The 26,519-nt window shown below is 44.1% G+C and overlaps 1 protein-coding gene across 5 annotated transcripts in view; it reads left to right on the top strand.

Annotated features, from left to right (window-relative positions):
- Positions 1 to 25,912, top strand: part of COL4A6 (collagen type IV alpha 6 chain) — a 172,621-nt gene extending 146,709 nt beyond the window's left edge. For all 5 annotated transcript variants that reach the window (XM_083484949.1, XM_083484946.1, XM_083484948.1 and 2 more), the window contains 15 exons: positions 1,410 to 1,591; positions 3,124 to 3,187; positions 4,837 to 4,911; positions 5,572 to 5,679; positions 6,525 to 6,632; positions 8,248 to 8,319; positions 9,112 to 9,237; positions 10,347 to 10,463; positions 11,571 to 11,732; positions 14,376 to 14,474; positions 16,025 to 16,171; positions 17,353 to 17,469; positions 18,959 to 19,150; positions 20,431 to 20,717; positions 22,203 to 25,912. In XM_083484949.1, the coding sequence (XP_083341075.1) occupies positions 1,410 to 1,591; positions 3,124 to 3,187; positions 4,837 to 4,911; positions 5,572 to 5,679; positions 6,525 to 6,632; positions 8,248 to 8,319; positions 9,112 to 9,237; positions 10,347 to 10,463; positions 11,571 to 11,732; positions 14,376 to 14,474; positions 16,025 to 16,171; positions 17,353 to 17,469; positions 18,959 to 19,150; positions 20,431 to 20,717; positions 22,203 to 22,463 (2,117 nt within the window). In that variant the 3' untranslated portion in view covers positions 22,464 to 25,912. The remainder of the gene's footprint in view (positions 1 to 1,409; positions 1,592 to 3,123; positions 3,188 to 4,836; positions 4,912 to 5,571; positions 5,680 to 6,524; positions 6,633 to 8,247; positions 8,320 to 9,111; positions 9,238 to 10,346; positions 10,464 to 11,570; positions 11,733 to 14,375; positions 14,475 to 16,024; positions 16,172 to 17,352; positions 17,470 to 18,958; positions 19,151 to 20,430; positions 20,718 to 22,202) is intronic.
- The last annotated feature ends 607 nt before the right edge of the window (positions 25,913 to 26,519 follow it).

The following is a 26,519-nucleotide window of genomic DNA, read 5'->3' as shown; positions in this document are numbered from 1 at the left end:
TTTCCACAGGAAACCCACCCACTCTATTTTTTATTTTATTTATTATTAATAATTTATTTACAACATAATCCATAACAGCTCATACATACATACATACAAACAAACAAACCCATCACCATTGACAATTTAGTTATCAGAATTAAATTCCTATCCCCTTACATAAAGAAAACATAACATAAAAATAAAATATTTCCTTTATCCTGTAAATGGCCTCCTTATTTACTTCTTGTATACTGTTTCTTTTATATGTGATTATTACATTTTTTCCTAGTTATGACTTTAAAAACCACAGTCTCCTGTAGAAATTAATCAAAACAAGTCCAGGTATATATTTTAGGGCATTGTTTGCTAAAGTATTCTCTGCATTTCCCCCATTCTTTTTGAAATTCTTGTCTGGGTTATCCCCTAATTGTCTCTGTTAATCTGGCCAGTTCAGTATAATCTAATAATTTATCCTGCCATTCCGTTTTTGTTGGCACAAGTTCTTTTTTCCAATTTATGGCAATTAAGATCCTCCCCGCACCTGTGGCATAAAGGAATATTTTCCAATCTTCTTTTGCTATACCTGTGTCTGTTATTCCTAATAGGAAAGCTTCTGTATTTTTCACAAAGTTATATTTGAACATTTTTTTTAAATTCATCATATACTATGATGCGGTAAAGCAGAAGGGACACTTCTACATATCTGGTGGACTTGTGAAAAAAATCAAAAGCTTCTGGTATATAGTATAGTGTATGAGGAAACCCACTCTTTAACGCTGACTTGGAACAAACGGCAATTCGGATTTTTACGCAGATAGCCGTTTGCTCTAATTCAGTGGTAAAAAATGGTTTTTCGCATGGAAAGCACCGGGCCAAGAAAAGGAAGGAAAGAAAGGCACTTGGACACAGAACTTTAAAGCAAGCATCCCCAAACTTGGCCCTGTATACGTTTTGGGACTACAATTCCCAACATCCCTGACCACTGGTCAAGTTAGCTAGGAATAATGGAGGTTGTTGAGATGGTTGGACAGTGTTCTCGAAGCTACCAACATGAGTCTGACCAAACTGCGGGAGGCAGTGGAGGACAGGAGTGCCTGGCATGCTCTGGTCCGTGGGGTCATGAAGAGTCGGACACGACTGAATGACTAAACAACAACAAGTCCCAAAACATGGAGGGCCGAGTTTGGGGGTTCCTGCTTTAAAGCATGGATGACCTGTGCCTAGAAACATGGCACAAAAGGAAGTCTGGATCAGCCTTCAATGTTGTCCTTGTTGTCCATCAGGAAGAAGGAAGAGGGCAAAACTGGGAAAACTAGACTGAGTTGGCTACGGCTTTATGGGCTCTAGCTCCACCTACTGTTGGACTCCCTGTCTTCCTCCCTACGAGCCACCACAGATCATAACAACTTTGCTTTGCTTTCCTGTAGGGAACAAGGGACTCCCTGGTCCCCGTGGACAGCCAGGACCCCCAGGAATAGCTGGGCTTCCAGGCAGAGAGAAAGGACCTCCTGGAGACTCAGGTCTCCCTGGAACATCTGGTTCTCCTGGCTTCCCAGGACAGAAGGGAGCCTCTGGCATCCTAGGTTTTCCAGGAATGCCCGGAGGAAATGTAAGTATGCCTGTTTCTGGGGACTTATGCTGGATTCCTTTTGACTGCTTTAAAGCACATTCAAAACAAATTCTTTGCCTCAGAGAGTTCTGGGAAGTATGGCTTGCTGGAGATTGTAACTCTGTGATGGGGTGAACTACAGTGCCCAGAATTATATGAGGGAAAGAATGTGTTTTGAGTGTGCTTTAAAGTTACAGTGTATACAGCAGAGTACTACTGTCCTGCTCTGAATGGAAGCAGGTCATGTACATCATTTCACCATGTAAACATTAGGTCTGGCTTTTGTGGATGCCTACAGGCTTCCACTGTTTTGTGGGAGGGGTTAAAGTGCATACTAGAAATTTAGGTTTGTGCAGTTAAACTGGATTAAAGTGCTCTGTCACCTGGGCACAACAAATCCACTCTAATAAGCACACAGGGACTTTTTTTACTTAGCAAAGAGATGGGGAAATGCCCTGAAAAGCATGGGATGAACGAATAATTAGCAGGAAGACGTATAAACAGAACAAATGCTCAATAAAAACTGTGTGGGATAAATTGCAGTACAGTGGTACCTTGGTTCTCGAACAGCTTAGTTGTCAAACAAATCAGCTCCCAAACCCGGAAGTAAGTGTTCAGATTTGCGAACGTTTTTTGGAAGCCGAACCTCCATTAATGCATGAAGGGGTTAGGATCACAGAGTAAGCTGTTGGTGCTAGAGTTGACTAAGTCATGCCCCCTCACCTCTGGTAAAGAAGGGAGTGAAGCTTCTTTGCTCACTCTCAGTCTACCATGTGAAAATCGCAAGGATTGGAGGTCTGGACCTGAGGCTCCAGGCACAGACCACATGTTTAGAAAAGTTTTCTACTGTATTTTGTAACAAGATTTCTGCCTGAGTTTTTCCTGCTGCTGTATGGAAAGGCACATGAATCTGACCTTTGATGTGTTTGTAAACTTACTAAACTGTGTGGTCTGTTCACTGCAAGGGGGTAGAAAGGGAAGCACTTTAAACAACTCAGGACAATATATTTAAAAGGTTTAAGCAGCCTAAATTCCCACACTTTATTGCTGCATGTGACTTTTTAAAAACCACTTTTACTGAAAAATCTTGTTGCCCTGCATTTCGGATTTAGGGATCCAGTGAATTCTTTTAACCAAATACATTTGTATCATAATCCTGGCAAAACAGACATAGTCTAACCTCCTCATAAGCTTTGAGCAAACACATAAAGATGAATACTCAGTGAGGTTGTCTGGAGGAGTCCTCTGTCTTTCTGAACCCTTTGTGAACACGGACTTGGGTGTGGGCTAGACCTTTCACAAGGACCAGTTCCATGTGGACATCACCAGGGAATGACTGTCAGAAGCTGTGCATAGCAATGGGCGCTGCTGTTTCGTAGTGGTGAACATTGTGAGGCCATACATTTCTCTCTGCCTTGCTGATGTAATTTTATCTATAATACCTTTTACTAGCTTTAATGTTAATGTATCCTGCTCTGGAATATGTTATTCTGTGAAAGGTGAATTATAAATAAAGTGATTTCTTTCACCAGGGTGATGAGGGTTTGATGGGGCCATCTGGATTCCCAGGGAATACGGGATTGCGTGGTTCAAAGGGTAAGTCACTGATCTGATATTTTCAGGTACCATTTCCAACGGGGAAACTACAAAGGGGCCACAGCAGGAGATAGTGCTAATGGGGAACGTAAAGTTGTGTGTTGTGTGCATTGGTGCAGATGTGCTAGAATGGGACGAGTAGTTAAGTATTGTATGATTTATGTAGATGTATACATTTGAGTATACATCAAATGAGGGACGCGGGTGGCGCTGTAGGTTAAACCTCAGAGCCTAGGACTTGCCGGTCAGAAGGTCGGCGGTTCGAATCCCGTTGCTCGGTCCCTGCTCCTGCCAACCTAGCAGTTCGAAAGCATGCAGTGTAAGTAGATAAATAGGTACCACTTCGGCGGGAAGGTAAACGGCGTTTCCGTGCGCTGCTCTGGTTCGCCAGAAGCGGCTTAGTCATGCTGGCCACATGACCCAGAAGCTGTACGCCAGCTCCCTTGGCCAATAAAGCGGATGAGTGCCGCAACCCCAGAGTCAGTCACGACTGGACCTAATGGTCAGGGGTCCCTTTACCTTTACCTTATACATTTGAGTAATCAGAATTTGAGTGTGATGTTGGTGTTAGTGGTTGGGGGGGGGGGGAGTATTGTATATTGTGAGTCAGGATGTGCCTTGGTAAGAGGGAGGCTGAGGAAAGGAGGGAGCCCTTGATCCTGAAGACATTTTGCAAAATGTGCTGCTATCTTTTTGGTTTTTGCAGGATCTTATTTTTTTATTGTAGTCTTTTACAGATAACTCACAAGTTAATGTGCTTTTAACTTATGCACATTCAGTTTTATACTCGTGGCAAAAAGATTTTTTTTTAAGAAAATTGAAAAGGGACAAAAAGCAGACAGGCATCTAGGGGGAGAAAACTCTGGCACCCCATCCACCACTGCACCCAGGATGTTTTGACTACATGTGATTTTAGCTTTATGCGCTACGCCTGGAACATAACCCCTGGATAAGTGTTGTATAATATGTAGTTCTTCAGTTTTATTGTTTTGTGTGTGTGTGTGTGTGTGTGTGTGTGTGTGCGCGCGCGCATGTATGCACACTAGAGAAAGAGAGAGAAGGAATTGGTAATTTTGTAAAAACTGCTTGAAAGTGTACATATGTTAAGTGTTATAAATATATGTTAAATAAATGAAAGTAATTTTGTTTTTTTAACCATCTTTGGTGCTCCTAGTAACAGGCAGCATTTAAAGCGAAAGAAATGTCATTGCTCTGCTCTCATAACACTTGAACCCTTGGCCGCTTAATGAAATTGATTGGCAGGTTCAAGACTAGGAACACACCACATAATTAATTTACGTGGTTCAGTGCCACTCTGCTGTAAGAATGACCAATAGATTGTGATATATAGATTGCTGCCTCGTGTGGTGAGCCACTGAACTGCAAAGTGTCAGCTTCTCCAGGATGTGACTTCATGAACTGAAACTGACCCCCAACCATTAAGTCCAGCCATTGGATCCTCTCTGACAGGAGGGAGTATATAAGGGTTTCCTGTTCCACTTGAGCTTTGTTCAAGTGAAATGGCCTTCCTAAGCTCTGGTGTGCTTCTGTATCCTTGGTGGTGCATCATTCCTAACTCTCTGAGAGTTGCAGCTTACATGGGAACTTCTGGAGACATAATAGTGGTGGTGGTTGTTCCCCTATTCCAGGTGACCGAGGAGAATCATTTGGAATCCCAGGTGGTGTAGGACCCAAAGGAAAACAAGGGGACCCTGGACTTCCAGGTATACAACTGGTGGTGATCTTTGAAAGGTTTCTGAAAGGAAAAGCTTCTGGGTTATCTTGTTAAAATATTGATTAAGGCTTCATACTCCTTTAGTTTTAAAATAAAAGTAGGTAGTCACATTATTCACAATTTTTCAGATTGCCACTGTCAGGATGGGGCTATATTGGACATTCTCTATCTGCTACCACAAGGGCTCTTGCACTAGCTGACATGTGGGTGTTAATGCTGCACAACAGAGGAATCCAACACAACAGTTGCAATCACAGATATTTGTTGCATAATAGATGATACAATCTATTGCACAACAAAGTTACTAGCAGCCTGATAATACATTCTCAGGTGCAACAACACTCTACTAGTGCGAAATATATCTCCAGTGGAACAATTATATACACTAAGTGACTTTAACTTAGCACTGCTGAGCTGTTTCTGATGGCATACACCATGTGTTTTGGATGTAGATACATGCTTGGGGAGGGGCAGAGCTCAGTGACGTATTTCGCATGTGAAACATCCCAGGCTGAGTCCTTGGCAATTCCAGCTTAAAATTTAGTGAGTTGGGAAAGATACAGGATGATTGGTGGTGGGCCAGTGGTCAAATGGGCCAGTGCATCAAACATCTAAAACAATGACAAGACTTCCTGTGTGATCTTTTGAGGTGCAAGAGGACTTGATGGACCAAAGGGTGAGCCAGGATTCCCAGGAAGCGTTGGGATAAAAGGAAATAAAGGTGCACCGGGGGACTTTGGCCAAGATGGACCACCAGGTATCTATGCTCTTTTGCGGGTAGTTAACCAGACAGTCCATGTTTCCTGTAAGATGAATATTCAGTTCAACAAATGCATGGGAAAGCTGCCTTCTTGTCCTCCCCTCCAAGACTTTATATTAGCAAGTGGGGTTTAGTGGTTGCAACAGGGGTTGCCACCCTTAGCACCAACAAGGCCTCTGGGTGCCTTGGTCATGAGATGGTGAGAGTGGTTACTTTTTACATCCTTACATACTATAGAGGTGAAGGAGGAAGTTGGAAGCGTGACCTCACTAGATGACCCTGGGATAGGCACTTCCATCCACTGAGTTTTGCTGAAAGTAGACCCACTGAAATTAATAAACCCAACTTAGTCATTTCCATTAATTTTCATGGTCTCCTCTGAGTATGACTAATGTTGGATACAACCCAGTGTTGACAATGCTCAGCTAGGCTGACCAATGGTCCATTGGTAGGAAGCAATTTCCTGCATTCCTCCTGCACTTGTTTTCTTAAAAATTCATCTGAGTTCAATGTACACATGCTCATAGCCTCTGAGAGTTCAAACTTTGCTGTGAAGGTATATGGGTTACAGTAACTGTCTGCTGTTGTGCTGTTGAAGCTTTTTCCTGCTATTGTTGGGGGGACTGATTTGCGTATTTTTCATGAATTGCCTGGGTTTCTACATAAATGTAAAAAATGGGTTTTATTTTTTATGTTTCGTTTTGCTTATGCTCTCAGGGTTACTTGGGTTCTTTTTGCACAGCAAGAGATCTCACAAGTTAAATAGATAATAATAATGTGTCATGCATTTTAAGGCTGTGTCTTAATCTGTTGATTCTTCCTCTCCCCCCGCCCATGTCCAGGTTTCCCTGGAGTTGGGATTTCAAGGGGCAACCCAGGTTTTCCAGGCATTCCTGGGCAGCGTGGCCCTCCAGGACTTACAGGGCGTCCTGGCATTGCAGGGTTAAAAGGTATGACTTTATTTTCTTAAATTACCCAAAATGTTGGTAGGGAGGGGGATCTGGAAAGACAAAGGTTGAACCATTAATCACCCTGAGAGCAGACTGACTGAAGTCAACAGGCTTCGATCCATTGTTCATTTCAGCGAGTCCGGTATCAGGGACATTTCGGAAGGGAGGCATGTGCAGGGAATTTCCCACCAAGCCAGTAACAGTCAATAGCTAACTGTGGAGTCAGGGCACCATCATTGGTACTGTGCAAGCATGTGGTGACTAGCTTGACCTCCCTCTGACTAAGTCACTGCTTCATACTAAGGTGGAGGGCAGTGAGGTTGGCGTGGTGCAAATGCTCTGGCAGGAGCACCAGATAGGTTCTGCTAGGACATTTGCACTATGCTGACCTCTCCAGAGCTTTGCCCCTCTCTATCCTACTTTACAGCAGCAGCTCAGCTGGAGGGAGGAGGGTGAACAGCCCCACCCCATTATGTTATCTTTGCTGCTGCTATGATGGTGAGTCAGTACAGAGCCTTTTCGGCAGTGGCCTCAAGATAAAGGAATAGGGTAGGACAGTTCTACTTCCTCACACCGGGTTTTTAGACTTCATTTGTTGAATTAAATTTATACAGCTGGCCATCAGTGCATCAAAGAATATTTCCTAGGTGGCTTATAAGCATAACAGTATTTTAAAAAAACATACAGTATATAATAATTAAAATCAACATTAAACTGTGAAACTTTTTGTAAACTGCTTTGAGGTTTGTTTGTTTTTTACAATCAAATGGTACATAATTTTTATGACTTAATAAAAATAAATAAAATTAAAGATGGGGGAACCTTTCTTGATCATGATACTATCAGGGCAGACATATTAGGTCCCACTTTCAGTACTATTTACACCTGCAAATATTTTGCTGTGGACACACTGCTTTATTTCTAGTCAGTATATATCCTGTAACTTGGTGCTAAAATCCTGTGACTTTTTATACCACAAATGTTCTGGCTTATTTTCCTGCTTTTGTTGTTCTGTAGCTGTGGCTCTCACTTTTTTTCTCTGAGCCACACTTTCAGGGGGGGGGGGAATTTTGCTTGCAGCATACCAAAAAAATTTATTGTTAAGAAATACATTGGGAAACAAAAAGAAACACAGAACGCAACTACTTTGCAATATGATCATGGAACATCCAGAAAATATAAAACAGTGCAGCTGCATAATATAATAATTAAAATCAACATGAATCATTCCCAAACTATAATATTGATTGTCCTTGAATCTTCCTGCTACACTTGCATAGCATGCCACACCCTTTGAGATCACTGCTCCACAGCACTGTAGAGAGCAACAATGTGGTAGCCCTGGGGAAGAATTGCAGAACAAACCGAAGCAGAACCAATCCCTCACTAATGCACTATTCTTGTGTCAAGAACATGTAGTAGAATATGCTCACAATAAAATGCCTGTCTGAAAGCGCCCTCCATTTGTATCTTTAAAGGTGACTATAAGCCTTGCTATAGGTCCACTGGCTCACAAGGCAGGGCAAATAAATCTTCGAATAAATAAACCAATTTTCCTCCAGTGTCTCAGTTGCTTCCTGTTACTCAATTCAGTGTTTTCCAAATATCTCCTCAGGATTCCCCGGCTCTCCAGGCTTGACTGGCTTAAATGGTTTACCAGGCACAAAGGGCTCACCTGGAACACCAGGTAAATAAATTGAAACAGACTAGGAAGACGCCTAATGACGTGGGCACCTGCTCCATCTTTTGGTAGTTATCTCCAAGACCACCTGTGGACCTTGAGGTCCAGGAATGGGGAACCTCAGGGCTGCCAAATGTGACCCTCCATGTCTCTCTCTGGCTCTTGAAACCCTTCCCACATTCCTCCTTGGCCCATCATTTCACCCTCACTTGAGTGCTTTTGTCTGGCTGCAATGTGTCCTGAGACTGGGGCAATTTGTCTTGCTTGTTTGGGTAGGGAAGGGAGAGGGGAGTGAGTGTGTATGTGTTCACCTGCAGAAACCGCTGACTTCTGTGTGTGTGTGATGTAGCCTGGTGCACAAAGGTAAAGGTCGTGTTTTTTGCCTTGCCCACTTTTGACTCTGGCCCCAACCACTGCTGTCATGTGTCCCCCCGCCCCCGCCCCCCCAAAGGTTGCCTGTGAAGGGATGTGGCCACTTCAAATCCTTTGACAGCCGATTCCTAAAGGAGCCTTTGCTATCTCCGCAACCTATACCCAAATCCCTAAATATCACAGCGATGAGATTAAGGTATACTTTTCTTTAGCCCTCTCGGAAATTCCATTCTCTGCAACAATTTTTGTGGTCTGTTTAAATTTCCTTGCACTGCCAACATTCTCAGCTAAGTGCCAGAGCAGGATACTGTGCCCCCAGCAGAGGAGGGGAGAAGTGTTGTGTGACCCATTGCGGGGGCGGGGGTTCTTTGATGGCGTTTAATGGGCTGCTTTGACCTGCTTTTCATCCTCCCACTCCTTGTTTAGGTCTGAGTGAAATTGGACTTCCAGGGCCTGCAGGAATGCCAGGTGCCAAAGGAGAACAAGGCGTTCCCGGTTTTCAAATTGGACCCCCAGGCTTGCCTGGACAGAAGGGACCTGCAGGAGACTTGGGTAAATAACAGCAACCGCAAAGAGATCATAAACAGCAGCTGAAAGAGACCATGAGTTAGAAGAGGAGTGTTGAGAGCTGGTGCAGCAGAATGGTTAAGATACTGGGCTATGGACTGGGAAGTCCCTGGTTCATATTTCACCTCTGCCATGAACTCGGAAGCTGGCCTAACACAAACCTCTCTCAGTCCCCCCCCCCCCACTACAACTGCAGTGCAGTTATCATTGTAAGGCTGGGGTGGGAACTTGTACGTCTCCTAGATGTTGATCACTCTCCCATCGGCCTAAAATAGCATGGCCAAGGATTGGGAGCAATGGGAACTATGATCCAACACCTGATTTGTATACAGGTTCCCATCCCTCTTGTAAGAGTTACAAAAGTGTTATGTTCACACACACAGTGCTTTTTTTCTAAAATGTTTAGGGGTACTCTCATTTTCCTACTCATACTGCCACTCAATGAGGCCAAACTTACATTCACAAAATGTTTAGGGGTATGCGTACCCCTGCATCCTCCCAGAAAAAAGCACATTATATATAGAAGAGAGAGTGTGTGTATGTGTGGAGACCATGGTGACAAATATTTCTGCCTTAAAGCAATGGGATAAAAATAAAACAACTTAATTTAATCATCCAAAAACAATAGCTAAGCTTGTTGTGATAATAAATGACATTGCACGTTAAACTCCATGCCACATGCTCCACTTCTGATTGAATATCTGATACGTATTTTATATAATAAATGATTTCTTAAGGATGTTACCATGCCACAGTTTGCGTGGCTGCCAACCGGTGGTGCTATGTGCTACAGCATGACAACAAACAGGGCTCTTGGAGCTGCTGAGCCATAGCTGCAGCATTGGAGGGTGATGGAGAGTGAACGAGAGACTCTGGCAGGTGACTGAGACCAGTAAAGGAGTGGCTGGGTAGCCCAGGCCAGCTGGTGGAGCAGGCCAGCAAGTGGAGGTTTGGCCAGGGTAGTGGTAGCTTTGGCAAGGAGGGAGGGGGAGCGGTGGTTTAGGCGAGGGGATGGTGTTGGTGAGCAAAGTGAGCTGGATCTCGCAGCCCCTAGTTCATATTCTTCTAGTTAATCTTTGTCCATGTCACTTTAGGTCGTCCTGGAGCTATGGGTCCTCCTGGTTTGCAAGGGCCTCCAGGCATCTCTCTTCCATCAAAAATTCCTGGGAGACCCGGTGATGCTGGACTTCCTGGAGAAGATGGTAGACCAGGTATGGAGTTGGGAATCAGACCGCTTGGCTTTAGAAATTAAACTGGAAGGAGAGAGACACATTAATCAAGCACCAGCGAAGCCCTGACAGGAGAATCTGCCAGAATGTGTGGTGGAATCCTTCAGTTCAGGAATACAACCTCCCAAAAGCTGGATCCAAAGGCTTTAAGTTCTATAATCAGCATAATGTACGCAGATTAGGTTGAATAATGACATTGCATGCATTTAACCTGCTGAATGCATATGCTGTTTAATGCATTTACTGCAGAATGCATTGAACTACTATAGCAAAAGTTTTGTGTTAATGTGCTTGAACGAACCAAGTCAGTTCAAGGCAGCAAACAAAATTGCAAGCATAAGTATACAATAATATGTTTAAAAATAAAAGCATTTCTTATTTTGAAATATATTATTGTACATTTATGCTTGTAATTTCATTACTTAAAAAAATCCAATGCATTAGATATAATTCAGACAATATAAAAGCCTTTTCCAAAGTTACATCAATAAAGCAGTAGTATAAATACCAGTTTTAAAAAACCACTTAATCATACTTCATTACTAGACTATTGCTGCTGATTAAGGATTGTCTGCAGCTGAGCCCAACTCAGAGCAGACCTGCTGAAATGAATGGGCCTAAGTTTGTCATCTCCATTCAGTTCAGCAGGTCTGCTCTGAGTACGACCAGCAGTGGATGCAACCCTAAGATTAAAAATGCAAACTCTTCTTTAGGTACAAGAACAAGGGTTTTTTTTTTGGGGGGGGGGGTAACAAGTGCACAAAATATTAATTGATATTCAGATCCTCCTACCATCCTACGTATTAAAGGGCTATCTTTCCCCTGTGGTTATAAGGGTGATAAAAATGTCATTCTAAAAAATCCTACAACCATATTAGAGGTTGTAAGCTTGGATTCTACTTGCAAGGGTCTCCTCTCAGTTATACAATAACCTGCACCCTTTTGACAACAGTCTGTAGTGATGCCATATTGATGCTGCAGTGTTTATGTTGGCTTGGATGTGGTCTGGTGAGATGTGCAGAGCCTGGGGGAACCCCAAGGCTGAAGACCAACATCTGAGCTACCTTTGCTTGTTCCTGTTTGCCCCAGGCTTCCCAGGTCCCCCTGGGCCACGTGGACCACCAGGCCCGGCCTCCAACCAAGGTGTTACTGGTGACCCAGGCCTCCCTGGTCATCCTGGACTAAAAGGTTTCAAAGGTGACATGGGCTCCCCTGGGTTGGGCGGAGTCCCGGGAGCATCAGGATTCAAAGGTACAGAGTTACATTCATTAATATGATTATTATTTACATTATTTTTACAGCTTTCTCCTTCTAGTCATTCTTAAGCCCAAGTTAAGCTGTGATGGTCAGTAAATGGAAAAGGATATTGTGGTGGTGGTGGTGGTGGTGTTTTATATGGTGCCCATGTGACTGGGTTGCTTCAACTACTCTGTGTAGCTCCCAACAAAATGTGTGTGTGTAAGAAACTTTGAAAAATAGAAGTAGGGAACTTAATCCAACTTAATTCCCTTACACTCCATGGGCCAACCTGTCCAGGAATCTTATGTAGGGCAGGTAGGGAATATAAATAAATAAATGAACAGTGACAAGTGAGTGAGACGTCCCATTTATAAATCACCTGATGCCATAATGTCATTGGATGATTGACAGCGATCAAAGTTTGAAGGGCCTCCCTGTAACTGATTGATCAGCTCCACTGGGGTTCCCTGTCATGGTTTGTCCTGCAATGTCAGGTGGCTGTGAGTTTGTGGAGGGGATGGCTTAGCAGACCAAACTGGCACCAGGGCCAGTTTCCCACCACTGGGGTAAAGGCAGATGCTTTTAAGACGTTCACAGTGTTAACAGGCCCAGTCCAGTTCTGCTTTCGCCCCAAATAAGTGAAAAGTTCTGCAGCATAAGTCAGTAGGAAGTTAGGTAGATCCTTCCATCTCTTGAGTTCGATGTTAAATAGGACAGCGGAGCTGAGAGAAATGCTCTCTATATTCGTCTTTTACAGCAAAAGCTGACACTGCCAGGACAGAGCTTCTCTGCAAAAGAGCAGTTCTGCCTAGGATAATATGTGTATAAAATGTTGAATTTCCATATGAAATTGGGGGGGGGCATGCAGCTGGACTTTGCATATGGCTGTGGTTGAGCTCTCTCAAAGTGACTGAGTGTCCAATCTTGGAGAGCTAACATGGTGAGGTGGTAGACCAGGACCTAGGAGACTGGAATTCATATCCCCATTTAGCTTCAACTTGGGACAGTGACTCCAGATTTGAGCTCCAGAAATGAGCTCCTGGGGCAGGGTGATGCTAACCTCAAAGGAGATGCAAGCATTTGAAGCCCCTATGATTTTTCTCTGGGTCTTCCTTTTTTCTTTTATTTTTTTCCTTCACTGTGCAGTTGCCAAAGTTGCAGTTCAAGCTGGAAGATCAGAATGAAACTTCTGCAACTGCTAGTGTGTGGGAAATTACTTCCACCATCTCAGCTACTTTTTTTTTAAGGATCAGATTTTGTCCAGGGATAATGTTTTTAAGATGTAGGCAAAAAAATTATAAGATTGATAAAGGAATAAAAGTACATATCATAATCCTTAATATATAATGTTTGTGGGAGAGCTAGCACAATTAACTATATCATTCAGAATTTACCTGTGCTACATGTATCCTAACTGGAGAGGAAATGTAGGCACCTGAATTTGATTTCGAAGCTTGAATAGTCTTCCACATAAGAAATAAACAGACACCTTGTTGCTGTCATATCTTTTAAAGAAAATGTGGATTCCATGTTTGCTTCACCAGCTAAGTAAATTATTATGTAATCCCAGTCTCTGATGTTTTTTTTTAATTAATCCACTGCTGTTTTGATGGTTTTTTTATTTACCTTCTCTTCAGGATAAGTAAGAGGAGAAGAATTTTTTTAATAATATGTGCTCCATTTGCATATACAGTGGTACCTCGGTTTATGAACTTAATCCGTTCCGGAAGCCCGTTCTTAAACCAAAGCTGTTCTTAAACTGAGGCACGCTTTCCCTAATGAGGCCTCCCGCCGCCTATGCCCTTCCACCATTCGGCTTCTGTTCATAGACCAAGTTAAAGTTCACTAACCAGAACATTACTTCCGGTTTTGTGGAGTTCTCATACCTAATAGTTCATAAACAGGGTTGTTCTTAAACCGAGGTACCTCTGTATTCAGCAAGTTCTGCAGTGTTTGCTTGTCGAAGACATTTGTATCCTGGTTTCTCACCCCATTGATGTCAAAGGTGATATATGAAAATAGGTTCTTAAATTTTGCTTCAGTGAACACAGCAGTGGTAATCAGAAAGAGACCAGAATCAGACCAAAAATAAAATAAATTGGAAAGATTGTTTAAATCAAAGGACAGGCATAATGAAAATATAAAAGCATGCAGATTTGCCCTAGAAAAGCCTTGAGCAACAGTATAAACTGATATACAGTGGTACCTCAGGTTACATATGCTTCAGGTTACAGATGCTTCAGGTTACAGACTCCGCTAACCCAGAAATATTACCTCGGGTTAAGAACTTTGCTTCAGGATGAGGACAGAAATTGTGCTCCGGTGGCGCGGCGCCAGCAGGAGCCCCCATTAGCTAAAGTGGTGCTTCAGGTGCCTCCGGAACGAATTAAGTACTTAACCCGAGGTACCACTGTACCAGTTTCCTCAGCCTGGGGCTGGGGCTTTCAGCTACAATTCCCACCAATTCCCTGACTGATGATGATGGGAGTTGTAGTCTTAAAACATCTGGAGGGCACCAGATTGCGGAAAGCTGCTTAATGCTATTCTAAAACAAAATAGCCTGGTTTTCTCTTACTAATGTGCTCATGTGATTGCCAGTATCAGTTTCTGTGGTCTGGTTGCAGAAGCAAGACTATACCTCTTGTATCTTCTCAGGCTTCAGAGGTGACCCAGGTTTAATGGGAATGCCAGGTAAAGATGGTCCTCCAGGAGATGCCGGTTTCCCTGGGCCAAAAGGTGAAGCAGGCCGTCGAGGTAAGCGCCAAGCAGCTTCATGGGAAATGCACTTGACCTTGGGAAAGGAACAAAACATAGCGTGATAAGAGAATGTTATAGATTCTCTGTTATGCTGCCTGTTACATGATTAGCCAAAAATAAGATTTTGGTTTGAAGTAGTTAGGACCTCTTACTGAGTTTTCAGAATTTTGTTTAGTTTAGCTCCTCTCATCCGATCAAGATAAATATGTCACTTACAGGAAGGACCAAAAGGTTGTGGTGCGGAATGCTCCTGTTCAGGGTTACAGCCAGGCAGCCATGCCCTTTTCCAGGATACTCCATTCCATTCCCCCGCAAAATAATAATAAATAAATAAAATTCTTTGTTCCCCCCCCCAGCCCTTTTAAGGCATGTTTTTTTCATGAATATATTTTTGGCACTTCTATAAACCTTTGAGTTCCCTCGATCCTGATTATACCTCCCTCTTGTGAGCAGATGTTGCTATTTTTGGCTGTGTGAAGATCAGCAGAGAAAGACTTGGCTATTGGCATAGAACAGAACATCTGTATTTGTTCTTGTGGCTTTCAAAATTCAGTAAAGATTTGCCCATTTCAGTTTCTGTTTCCTCTTGCTGTGATCCGATTTCACTGCTATTCTTTATACTAGCTGACAGAAACCTTGTTCTTTCCATCATGTCCGAATGATTCTTGGGAGGTGCAATATTTGGATATTTTATTTGTAATTTGCGTTATATTTAAGCTTCATTTTGAATACCTATAACAGAAGTGGGGGACCTTTTTGCTTCACGGGGCCAGATCCCTACCAGGATTGATCTTGTAAGCCAAAATTTGATCGGTGTGTGGGGCCTGACCATATGCGAAATTCCCTTGGGCATTTCCCGCTTGGGAACCACACTGCAAGAGAGGAAGATTAGAACATATGAGCAAACACACATCTAATGTCTCTCCCCACCCCCTCAATTTGACTGAAGCTAAAGGGGTGGGGTGGGACGCGGGTGGCACTGTGGGTTAAACCACAGAGCCTAGGACTTGCCGATCAGAAGGTCGGCGGTTCGAATCCCCACGATGGTGTGAGCTCCCATTGCTCGGTCCCTGCTCCTGCCAACCTAGCAGTTCGAAAGCACGTCAAAGTGCAAGTAGATAAATAGTTACCGCTCCGGCGGGAAGGTAAACAGCGTTTCCATGTGCTGCTCTGGTTCGCCAGAAGCAGCTTAGCCATGCTGGCCACATGACCCGGAAACTGTATGCCGGCTCCCTCTGCCAATAAAGCGAGATGAGTGCCGCAACGCCAGAGTCGGTCACAACTGGACCTAATGGTCAGGGGTCCCTTAAAGGGGTGGGGTGGGGAATGGTTGCAAAGAGAGGACAAGGTGAATCTCCCAAGAAAGGGAGTTCCAAAGTTATGCATCTTCTCCATATTATTATTCCTGTTTCTCTTGAGCATCCCAGTTGTACAGTCTTATCTACTGATGGTAAAGGGGAGGACGACTAGGGTTGTGATGTGATATATTTTCTCACCGCCATCTGTTGATAATCAAGGCAGGTCATTCTCCTATCCATCATGTGCAGGGTTTCCTGGTCTTCAAGGGGCTCCTGGTCTTGTGCAGAAAGTTGAAGAAGTCAAAGTTGCTCCAGGCTTAATTGGTCTGCCAGGAATTGATGGCATCCCTGGTTTGAATGGAGATACTGGGTTCCAAGGCCTGACTGGAGCACAAGGTAAAGCACGCACCTTACGTGGATGCCTTCAGTATAAGGCAGTTTCCTGTGTCCTTATTTTAGGAGCATATAAGTGGCCTCAGCAGAGTATATTCTCAGATTCACAACCTACCCTTCCACTTGACTCCTTATTTTACTTTTTTCTTATCTCTTCCCTCTAAGCCACTCTCTCCCAAGTAAAAAGACTGAGTAATTAATCACAGTTGTGTTTATTTGGTCTATGGATCATAAACATCAAATGCAATATTGGGTTACTGAGTCAACACACACACACACACCAACAACAACAACATACATATGGTGTATTTTAAAATGGGTGTATAGCAAAATCCATCAGAAATAAATAAAAAAAGTTTAAAATGCAGACAATTTTGACTTGGCCCACCTCTTCTCTCTAATAAGTGTGACCTAGTTTCGAAAGCTACAGCATAGGAACTTGGCTTTATTTTCTGTGGTTTGGAATCTGCCATTTAAGTGGAGGCATAAAGTTCATACGATTTCCCCATGTGTTGGGAAAGGGCTGGGGAGAAAACCTACATCCAGAACTCACTTTTAAACCTGTGTTGGTTTCGCACAAATGTTCCATGTCTAGATGTCACTTTTGCTTCTGCCCAGCAAGGATGTTCATAAAGTGGGCATTTTAGAAGTCCTGCGTATTATTATGCTAAGCTGCATTGAATGGAAAGGCTGGGGCAGCAGTGGGGAACCTGTGGCTATCCAGATGCTGTTGGAGTGCATTTCCCATCATCCCTAGCAATTGGCTATGCTAGCTGGGGGCTGATGGGAGTTGGAGTCATAGGTTCCCCAACTCTGGGTTACGATAAGCTGGCCCTACTCATCTGCTCCTGCCAACCTAGCAGTTCGAAAGCACGTCAAAGTGCAAGTAGATAAATAGGTACCATTCCGGCGGGAAGGTAAATGGCATTTCTGTGTGCTGCTCTGGTTTTGCCAGAAGCTGCTTAGTCATGCTGGCCACATGACCTGGAAGCTGTACGCCGGCTCCCTCGGCCAATAAAGCGAGATGAGCGCCGCAACCCCAGAGTCGGCCACGACTGGACCTAATGGTCAGGGATCCCTTTACCTTTTTACTCATCATGACATAGATCTCTTGTTTTGACTGAAGACAGGGGTATGAGAAGGGAAAAAAAACTTAACAAGCTATTTATGTATATATATAACAGGCCCCAAAGGGATGGCAGGTAGACCGGGCCAGATGGGAGTCAATGGTTTGCCAGGGTCACCTGGTGTAGTTGGAGATCCAGGAACTCCAGGAAGTACAGGGCCACCAGGATTTGAAGGTAAATGCTTTTTACATTGTCTCTTTAGTGTCTAGGGCGGTGAAGAGAAATCTGTGACCCTCCAGCCTATGGGACTACAATATCCATCATTTATTATTATGATTTATTAAATTTCCATATCACCATTCTTTGAAGGATCACAAAAATGCCTAACATAGTAACAAACAAAAGAATAACTTCCCCCCTCCCACAGTTATAAAAGCCATAGATGGTTTAATTAGGGCTGGGAGAAGAGAAATATTTTTGCCTGGCACCCAAAGATGTATAATGAAGGCACCAGGTGAGCCTCCCGGGGGAGGGCATTCCACAAAAGGGAGCCACTGCAGAAAAGGCCCATTCTCATGCTGCCACCCTCCGGACCTCTCATGGAGGAAGGATGCATGCAAAGAAGGGCCTCTGGTGATTATTGCAGGGTCTGATATGGGAAGAGCTGGTCCTTGAGGTATTGCAGTCCTGAGACATGAAAACCTTCAGAGGTCAAAACCAGCACTTTGAATTGGGTCCAGAAACTAATTGGCAGCCAGTGCAGTTGGTCCAGGATTGGCATTATGCTCAAGCTGCCTTGCCCCAGTGAGCATTCTTGATCACTGGCCATGCTGGCTAGAGTCTAACAACATCTGGAGAGGCATAGCTATGTGGAAAGAGGAGGTTGGCACACAGCGAAAGCTTTTAAAACTAATGCTCATAGTTGTGCAGGAGAACTTGTTGGGGTGCGGTAGTCTGGGGAAAGGAGGATTCCAGTGCATTCATGCTGCAGTTCTGAAAACAGCTGTGGGGGCCAAAGGCAGAGCTAAATGCTCTGGCACCTGGAGCAGCACGCATACTGTGCACCCAGGGCGGGGCTAGCCGCCCACAGGGGCAGGGCAAGCGTCCCAGGGTGGCGGGGTGGTGATGTCACCCCCCTTCAGGGATGACACCCGGGTGGGCCACACCACTACACACCCCTTTCTCTGCCAGTGGTGGAGGCATGTATGTATAACTAACCAAAGAAGAAGAAAATGCAATGCTGCACGTAAGCATTAGGTGTAACATGTATTTGTTTATTTGTAAACCACAGTTTCATAAAAATAAAAGATGGTGTACACCATACAATCTTACAATAAAAACATCTGTAAATTCTAGGCAGGGTGGGGGGGATTCACACTGCAGAAGCCCTGTGTGAATAACACTGTTTTTAGGAGACACCCCCTGCAAAAAAAAGGGCAAGAATGGTTCCTGCTGAACTTGTACCAGCAGGGAGTTCCACAGGGCAAGGTCTACCAAACTGAAACTCTGGTCCCTTGTAAAGGCTGGCTGAAACTCACGGGCATTGGGAACCACTATAGTGCCCATCAGAGCATCTCTGATGTAGTTTGGCCCTCAAAATTATTATCTTGGCACTAGTTGAGTAGGTGAGAAGGAAGAGGAGTTCCTCATCCATGACAGCCTCAATCTTGCTGGCACTACGTCACTCATGGCCAGGATCCAACCTCTCTCTTTTTCTCCCCAGGAATGTCTGGGAAGCCTGGTCCTGCCGGTTTACCTGGCATGCCAGGCCGCAGCGTTGGGGTCGGCTACACGTTGGTGAAGCACAGCCAGTCGGAGCAGATCCCGCCGTGCCCTGTAGGGATGAACAAGCTCTGGGAAGGGTACAGTTTGCTGTATGTGGAGGGCCAGGAGAAGGCTCACAACCAGGACCTTGGTAAGCAGGCAAATATTGATTGTTTGTTTATTCAGAAGCCAAAAGGCTCCCAGAATGTCTTACATGCAATCCACTAAAACAAAGCAGTCACTGCCTGCAGGCTTACAATCTAGAAAAACCATGACACACAATGGGAAAGGGACAGGGAGGGAAGAGGGGAAAATCAAACTCAGACACCAATTCCTAAAACAGTTGTTTTTGTAATGAGCAGCTGGCACAGTTCAGGGGTAGGAGCTGCTTGATGGAGCTGGGCTTTTGGCAAAAATGATGGAATGGGCCCTGCTTCCCATCTTTCCCACTGGTGGTATGGCCACAGGTGGAGGAAGAGGAGTGTGTGGGGAGCGCATCGCCTCCGTCAGTGTGGTCCTGGTAGGGTGCCATCATGGCTGTTGTCCCCCCCCCCTTGCGCTGGGCGCCATGCCCCTGTAAGCGGCATGCCCCGCCCCCAGGACACACACCATGTCCCTGCAGGAGGCACACCACACCCTTTTGGGCAGCGCATCATGCCCCCAGGATGCACGCCAGCCCCCCCACCTGTTCTCCGCCCCCCGGTGCCGGAGCATGAAGCTCCGCCACTGGGTACAACTGCCCTCAGGTGACCCTTGAGGTAGAAGAGGCCTGTTACTTACCTGTCCTTGCTTTTGGGGGTGTTCAGAGGGTGAAAGCAAAGTCATTAATTGGTAGCCAATTCAGTTCCATAACTGATGTTATATGTTCAGATTTTCCTTCCGCTAGTCATCAACAAACAGAATCACATGCATAAAAGGGCACATGACTAAACTAAACAATATATTGATTATAAGACGTAGCTCAACTTACTAAGATAGACAAAATAGTGTTACTATTGCAAAGTGTACACCTCAGCAAGGCTTACAAAGAAGCATTTGACACAAAAGTTGCTATTGTTTCGAAAAATGTGCTGAACAGCCGATGACAAGTTTCCAGATAAGGTCCTATTTCGAAAATCTTCCTCAGATGAAAACAATTAATAAACATTGGCATATTCCTATCCCTGAAACATGTTATACCTTGCAAGTGTAATGATACTTGTCTGCTGCTTAGAGCATTTCATTGCAACAAATATTTTGTCTATCTTATTGCAAACTTAATACAATCAATATTCTGATTCGTTTACAGTCATGTGCCCTTCAGCAGTGTGTGAGTGTGTGTGTGTGTGTGTGTGTGTGTGTGTGTGGTTTGAATTCAATAAACAGGACATCTGAATGAGCCTGACGCTCTGAGTTGACTGCCATGCTTTTTCTCTTGCCTCTCCCCTGTAGGTTTTGCCGGCTCCTGCCTGCCTCGCTTCAGCACGATGCCTTTCATTTACTGCAACATTAATGAGGTCTGCTACTATGCCAGCCGCAATGACAAATCCTACTGGCTCTCCACCACAGCTCCCATCCCTATGATGCCCGTCAGCAGCTTCCAGATCTCTCAGTACATCAGCCGCTGCTCAGTATGCGAAGCTCCTTCCCAGGCTGTGGCTGTTCACAGTCAGGACATCACCATCCCTCAGTGCCCAGAAGGCTGGCGTAGCCTCTGGATTGGATATTCCTTCCTCATGGTAAGAGTCCCTTGCTTTGTACGCAGAAGGCACTCAGTTGAGTCCCTGGCAGAATCTCCACTTAAAAAGTGGTCTCTCTCTGCCTGGGGCCATGGAAAGCTGCTGCCAGGCAGCGTAGACAAGGGTAGGCTAGATCGATTTGCAAGAAACTGATCTTTCACTGTGGCAGTAGAAACACCCCACCCACTTGGGAACTTCTTGCCTATGGACACCAGGCAGGCACCTTCACTGTACAGTGGTACCTCGGGTTAAGAACTTAATTCGTTCCAGAGGTCCGTTCTTAACCTGAAACTGTTCTTAACCTGAAGCACCACTTTAGCTAATGGGGCCTCCCGCTGCTGCTGTACGATTTCTGTTCTCATCCTGAAGCAAAGTTCTTAACTCAAGGTACTATTTCTGGATTAGCGGAGTCCGTAACCTGAAGCGTCTGTAACCCAAGGTACCACTGTACTCTTTTCAGGCCAGTTTATAGCACATTTGTTTAGGTAAGCCTATGCAGACATTTAGAATGTTGGCATGTGTTTTTAAATCAGATTTTTAGCTCATCGGTGATTTTAATTAATTAATTTGTTGAATGTTTCAAAGAGTTGTTTTTAACGGATGGTTTTATTGTTTCATTCTTTCGGCAAAGTGCTTTGATGTTTTACTGCAACCAGGTGGCATATGAATCTCAGGAAATAAAAAACCCCAGCAACAACAGATGAACAAATTATGAAACTGGAGAGTAAGGTCACATCTGCACCAACCACTTAAAGCACTATTAAAACTGACCTCACAAAGCTGCAATGCTCAGCACAGTTCCCAGGATTCCCCAGGGTTGTAAAAGTGGCATAATAGTGCTTTAAATGGTTGGTGCGGATGTGACCTAAATATGTGAGTGCCTGCATTCATATAAGTTTGTGTATATGTGTGACTGAGCGTATGTACACATGAATGTATATAAGGGGTTCAGCTGGTGCTTGTGTTGGCCCAGGGAGGCAGGGTAGAGGATGAGTAAAGACCCTCCATCCCTTTGTTTCCCCCTTTCCTTCCCTGCAAATTGTAGCTACCACCTGCCCTGCAAGTCCCTGCTCCTGGTTCCATGGACATGAGACCTACAGGTTGGGTGGAAGCTGAGAGCAAAAGGAAGAACTGAACATCTCTTTCTCTTCTTGGCCTTCTCCGTCTGCTGCAAGATACCATAAATACATAAGAGGGGGACTTACCCTGAGTCAGACCATTTGCCCATCTAGTTCAGTATTGTCAACATTGACTGGCATTGGCTCTCTGGGATTTCAGTCAGTGAGTCTCTTCCCAGCCCTAACGGGAGATGTCAGGGATTGAACCTGAGACCTTCTTCATGCAAAGGAAATGCTTTGCCACTGATCTGTGGTCCTCCCTCGTGGTATGATTTTGTTTTCTGCAGCAACCAGAACTGTGAGCGTTTTGTTCATCTCTACCAATCCCTGCTGTGGGAGTTTCTTTAACGAAACTGTTTTCTTATAGCACACTGCAGCTGGAGCTGAAGGTGGCGGCCAGTCTCTCGTCTCCCCCGGCTCTTGCCTGGAAGACTTCCGTGCCACCCCTTTCATCGAATGTAATGGTGCCCGAGGGACCTGCCACTACTTCTCAAACAAGTACAGCTTTTGGCTGACGACGGTTGAGCAGAGCCAGCAGTTTGCCGACTTTACCATCTCCGAGACTCTGAAGGCAGGCCAGCTCCGGACACGAGTTGGTCGATGCCAAGTCTGCATGAAGAACTTGTAGCAAAGGCCAGAACTGGTCAGAGCCAACATAAGGGACTTGAGGTCTTGCAGTGCTGGAGACTGTGGGATGTGCAATCTTCCCCGGCTGCAGTAATGGCATTGAAATCACTTCGAAAACCTCTGGGGCCCCCTTGTCTATATTACAGAACATGGTGCTATATTTCTCTCTTCTTCTGTTCAAGGCTACCTCAGGAGGCCTTTCTCTGGTTTTCCAGGTGCCACTTCCTGCCCTCTCTTTGACATACTAAACAGATTTTTATAGGACCTGTTGAATTTTGGAGAACGTTCTCCTCTTCAGAGCTTTGGCCATTCCTGGCGGCTTCTCATGCTGTTATGGATTAAAAAAAGCTTCAACAAATGCCATAGATGTTGACTGTAACAGCCATAGTCAGGCCTCTTAGTGGTTTATTTTAGAAGCAAACCCCCACCCCAGCTTGTCAGAGCTTGGTCCCATCAATGTGATTTTGCTCACCACAGGTGAGCAGGCACATGACTACATAAATACACAATATCATATTTGAAGCAACTATAAATAATTGTTCTGTCCAGGTTCCTGGAGCAGAGGGTCATAAGTGGTGCCTGGCACGTTATTCAACAAATGAACTTGTAAAATGAGTGCCTGCTTCAAACATGATAGGGAAAGCACAAGTGTGCTCTTACTGTAACATGAGGATCGGGTCTGAGGCTTATGAAACAATGAAAAGGTACCTGTGACATAGGCAGAATCAAGTTTATAAAAGACAAGCTCCAAATGTCTTACAGATCAATTATTGTATCTGAAATGATAAATTTAAACTAGTCATTGAAACCACTAAATCAGTTAAAAAATGGAAGGATTTGTCATTATGTTGCAGCTATACATTCAGGTGCTTTAGCAATTAGCCAGCATTTTTAAAATATGCATTTGGTGGAGAAATTTGTGATGGGCACACTTTTGACACACTATCCTTCCCTGTGTAATGTTTACATATAAAAGTTTAGGAAATATTTCTCAGCATTCCCCTGCTATTTGATGTGCTACAAAGAGGTGAGGCAGCTGAAGCAAAAATAAGTGTTTTCACACCTACATCTCATTTAGAGCATCATCTTTTGCAAATCAGAGTAACGAAATTTACAGGCCCTGTTCAGACATTACTTATATCTGCTTCTTAAGCTGAGACATGCACACTGTTTGCTCATGCATGTACCTCCCTCCCTCCCCACTCCCTCCTTCCCCACTCCCTCCTTCCTTCCTTCCTTCCTTCTCAGTGTGCTGCAGTTGATTACTTCCTGTATCAATTAACCATAGTTTTCTGTTGCCTCCAAAGCAGGACCACTATTTTTACAAACCTGGATCTGAACCCAACTTCACACCATGGTTTCAGACTCTCTTTTCCAGCTTTTGTAAACATAGCAGGAAACTGTAGTTAATTATCAAAGGAAACCTTCAAATGTGGTGCATCTAGGAAGGGGAGGGCAGTGCAAAGACATACCACGAAGTCAGAAGTTGCATGCATAACTCAGTTTAGTAAGCAGAGAATATTATATCCAAACTGGGCAATAATGGATTCTGGATGAATATACCAAAGAGGCAGGTGTATTGAGTAGTTTCCTGTGCTGTATTACTTAGAACTGTAAAAAGCCTTTGCAAAATCAAAGCACTCTAGTGGTACTACATTGTACAGATTTTTTGGTTGGCACATGCAGGCAGGCACATGCACTGAAACAACTGCAGGAGGCTGTTCCAGTGCAGGAGGTACAGTGCATGGTGATATCTGCAAAGTTAAAACAGCCTGAGACTGCATTGTACTGTTACTGATCCTTTCCAGGCTGCCTCTGAATGCACTGGAAAGCCCAGTAGAGAGGGGGGAAAGCCAGCAACAATGTTGGGCTGTCATGCAATTTCCAGTGTTGCTGGCCTGCCTCTGTTGTCTGTTGGGGTGGCAGCTATGCTGGGAGTTCTGAGCTTGGCTTCATTGAGCAAAAAAACATTTCCTGTTTCCCACCTGGCTTGCCTCCCCATCAGTAGGGAGACAGGGCAGTGGCAGGTGATAATATACTTGCAGTCTCAGGCTTGGCACCACTTACCACTGCCCCACAACCAGCTGCCTCTCCCTCTCAGCCCTAGGTTGTGGAGGTCAGAGTATGGGACAGGTTGTTGTAGCAGAAACAGCACAGACTGCAGGTGCCTGTAGGAGCAGAGAAGCAACTTCTAGCATGGCTCCAAGAATCACCTTTGCATGGGAACAATTGTGCAGAATTGTGTGCATGTGTGCAGCAAATTTCTGCAAAATGAGGACCTTTTTAAATGTTTCCTGCTGGTTTAATTAAGCATATAATATCGTATAGCCTGCACTTAATGTCACATTCTTCAGCTATCTGCTCTGCATGTGCTTTGAGCTCTGCCATGGATTCACTGGATCCAGGTTGACTCACTTCCTAATCTGCTTTAATGGTCTCTGCCATGCATTTGCAGCAGTTATAGGAAGCCTCTGGCCATTTTGTAAAATATGTCTTCTCATTGCATAATGTCTTAATATTTTCCTGTAGGTGTTTATGCAAAGTTCCTTGCTTTCTGCTTGTGACACAGGAATAGCCTAGGCTGTGTTGGATTAATCTGTGATAGTCTACTATATGTGGATGGTATTTCGTGGTCATAGGGGACTTAAAAACATGTGCAATAGTTATGCCTCTAAGATGAACAAACCGTTTGTTTTTCATTTATTTTTTAGGGTGCTCTATTTTTACTGAGTTTTACACTATAAACAGAATAGCCGGTTATCTTGAAGACCATTTTCAGATGTTTTAAAACCCATGTACCAATCTTTATGGGATGACATCACACTATATCCCGGGTCTCTATGAACCCCTGATCATATCAGGCAGGCTGCTGGTGGTGCATATAAAGATTCACTTTGTCTAAAAGCTCAACCTCCCTTACACTTGACAGCGCTCAAAATCAATCATGATTCTGTACCATTTGCAATAGGAATGCATGCTTGAGCAGGTCATTGGGGGTTAATGACTTCTGTATTCACTGGTGCTTTATGGGTCTTGAGTGAAAACGTCCATTTTTCTTTGTGGAATCTAAAGACATATGTGTGAAATTTCATGGTTTTCTCCAATTCTTGTGCTGTACTGTACATAAAATGAGAAAATTTATATACTGGTTACTCAACAGGTTTGCAACTGTTAGAGCACATTTACAGATTTTTGCCTTTCAGAGGTAGCCTTGAAACTGCTGGTGCCAAAGTGATATACACTATAAAACAATTTAGTTTTACACTTAACTTTGAGTAGATGTTAGATTAACCTTTTCTACTGCTTAAGCCATGGCGGGTTCTCTTTTGTTTCAACTGGGGGAGAAGTGTGATTATTTTTGTAATTCACTGTCAAAAGCATCTTTAGGGCACAGACTGTATTTTCCATTGTTAATTTTATCGAAAAAGCCATAAAACACAAATATGCCAATTTTGTGAGTTATGCTGTTTTTCCTTATGCAGTTGAATGAACACTGTCCCTTTCTCTTCACCACTCCCCAACTTCTCAGTAAATTTCAGAGTTTTTCTGAACAGGATGCCAGTTTTGGTGCAAGACATAAATCTAATGGAGCTTTATTCAACAGTTGAGTGTTCAAATCAATCAGTTTGCAGTTGTATCACCAGAGAGATCACTAGGGGACTTTTGCTACCTACCCTCCAGATTAGCAGCAGGTGTTGTTTCCTTACAAAAGTACCAAAGGGCAGCTTTCTCTCACATGGAACCACACAATGATTTTTTTATATGGGACACACCACCCTCTAGCAGATTCACACTCCCTGATTGCACAGGTGATGGTTTCAGGAGGTAAATATTTACAATTGTAACTCAGCACCAATTCATTAGGTCTTGTTGCATAACAAGAGGCCAAACATATGTGAAGAAACAGCATACTTGCTTTTCAATGCACAAATGTGTAGTTCTCATCAGATTTCATTTGCAAAGGCAAAGTAGATGCTTAGACCCATATGGAATATTAAGATGCTCATAATGGTTGCCCAAAGCATTGTTTTTACACAAGCAGCTAACCTAACAAGCA

Source organism: Podarcis liolepis, assembly GCF_965112155.1.
Source record: "Podarcis liolepis genome assembly, chromosome: Z".
Taxonomy (NCBI): domain Eukaryota; kingdom Metazoa; phylum Chordata; class Lepidosauria; order Squamata; family Lacertidae; genus Podarcis; species Podarcis liolepis.
The sequence above is the reverse complement of the archived record's forward strand: the minus strand, read 5'-3'. Positions and strand labels throughout refer to the sequence as shown.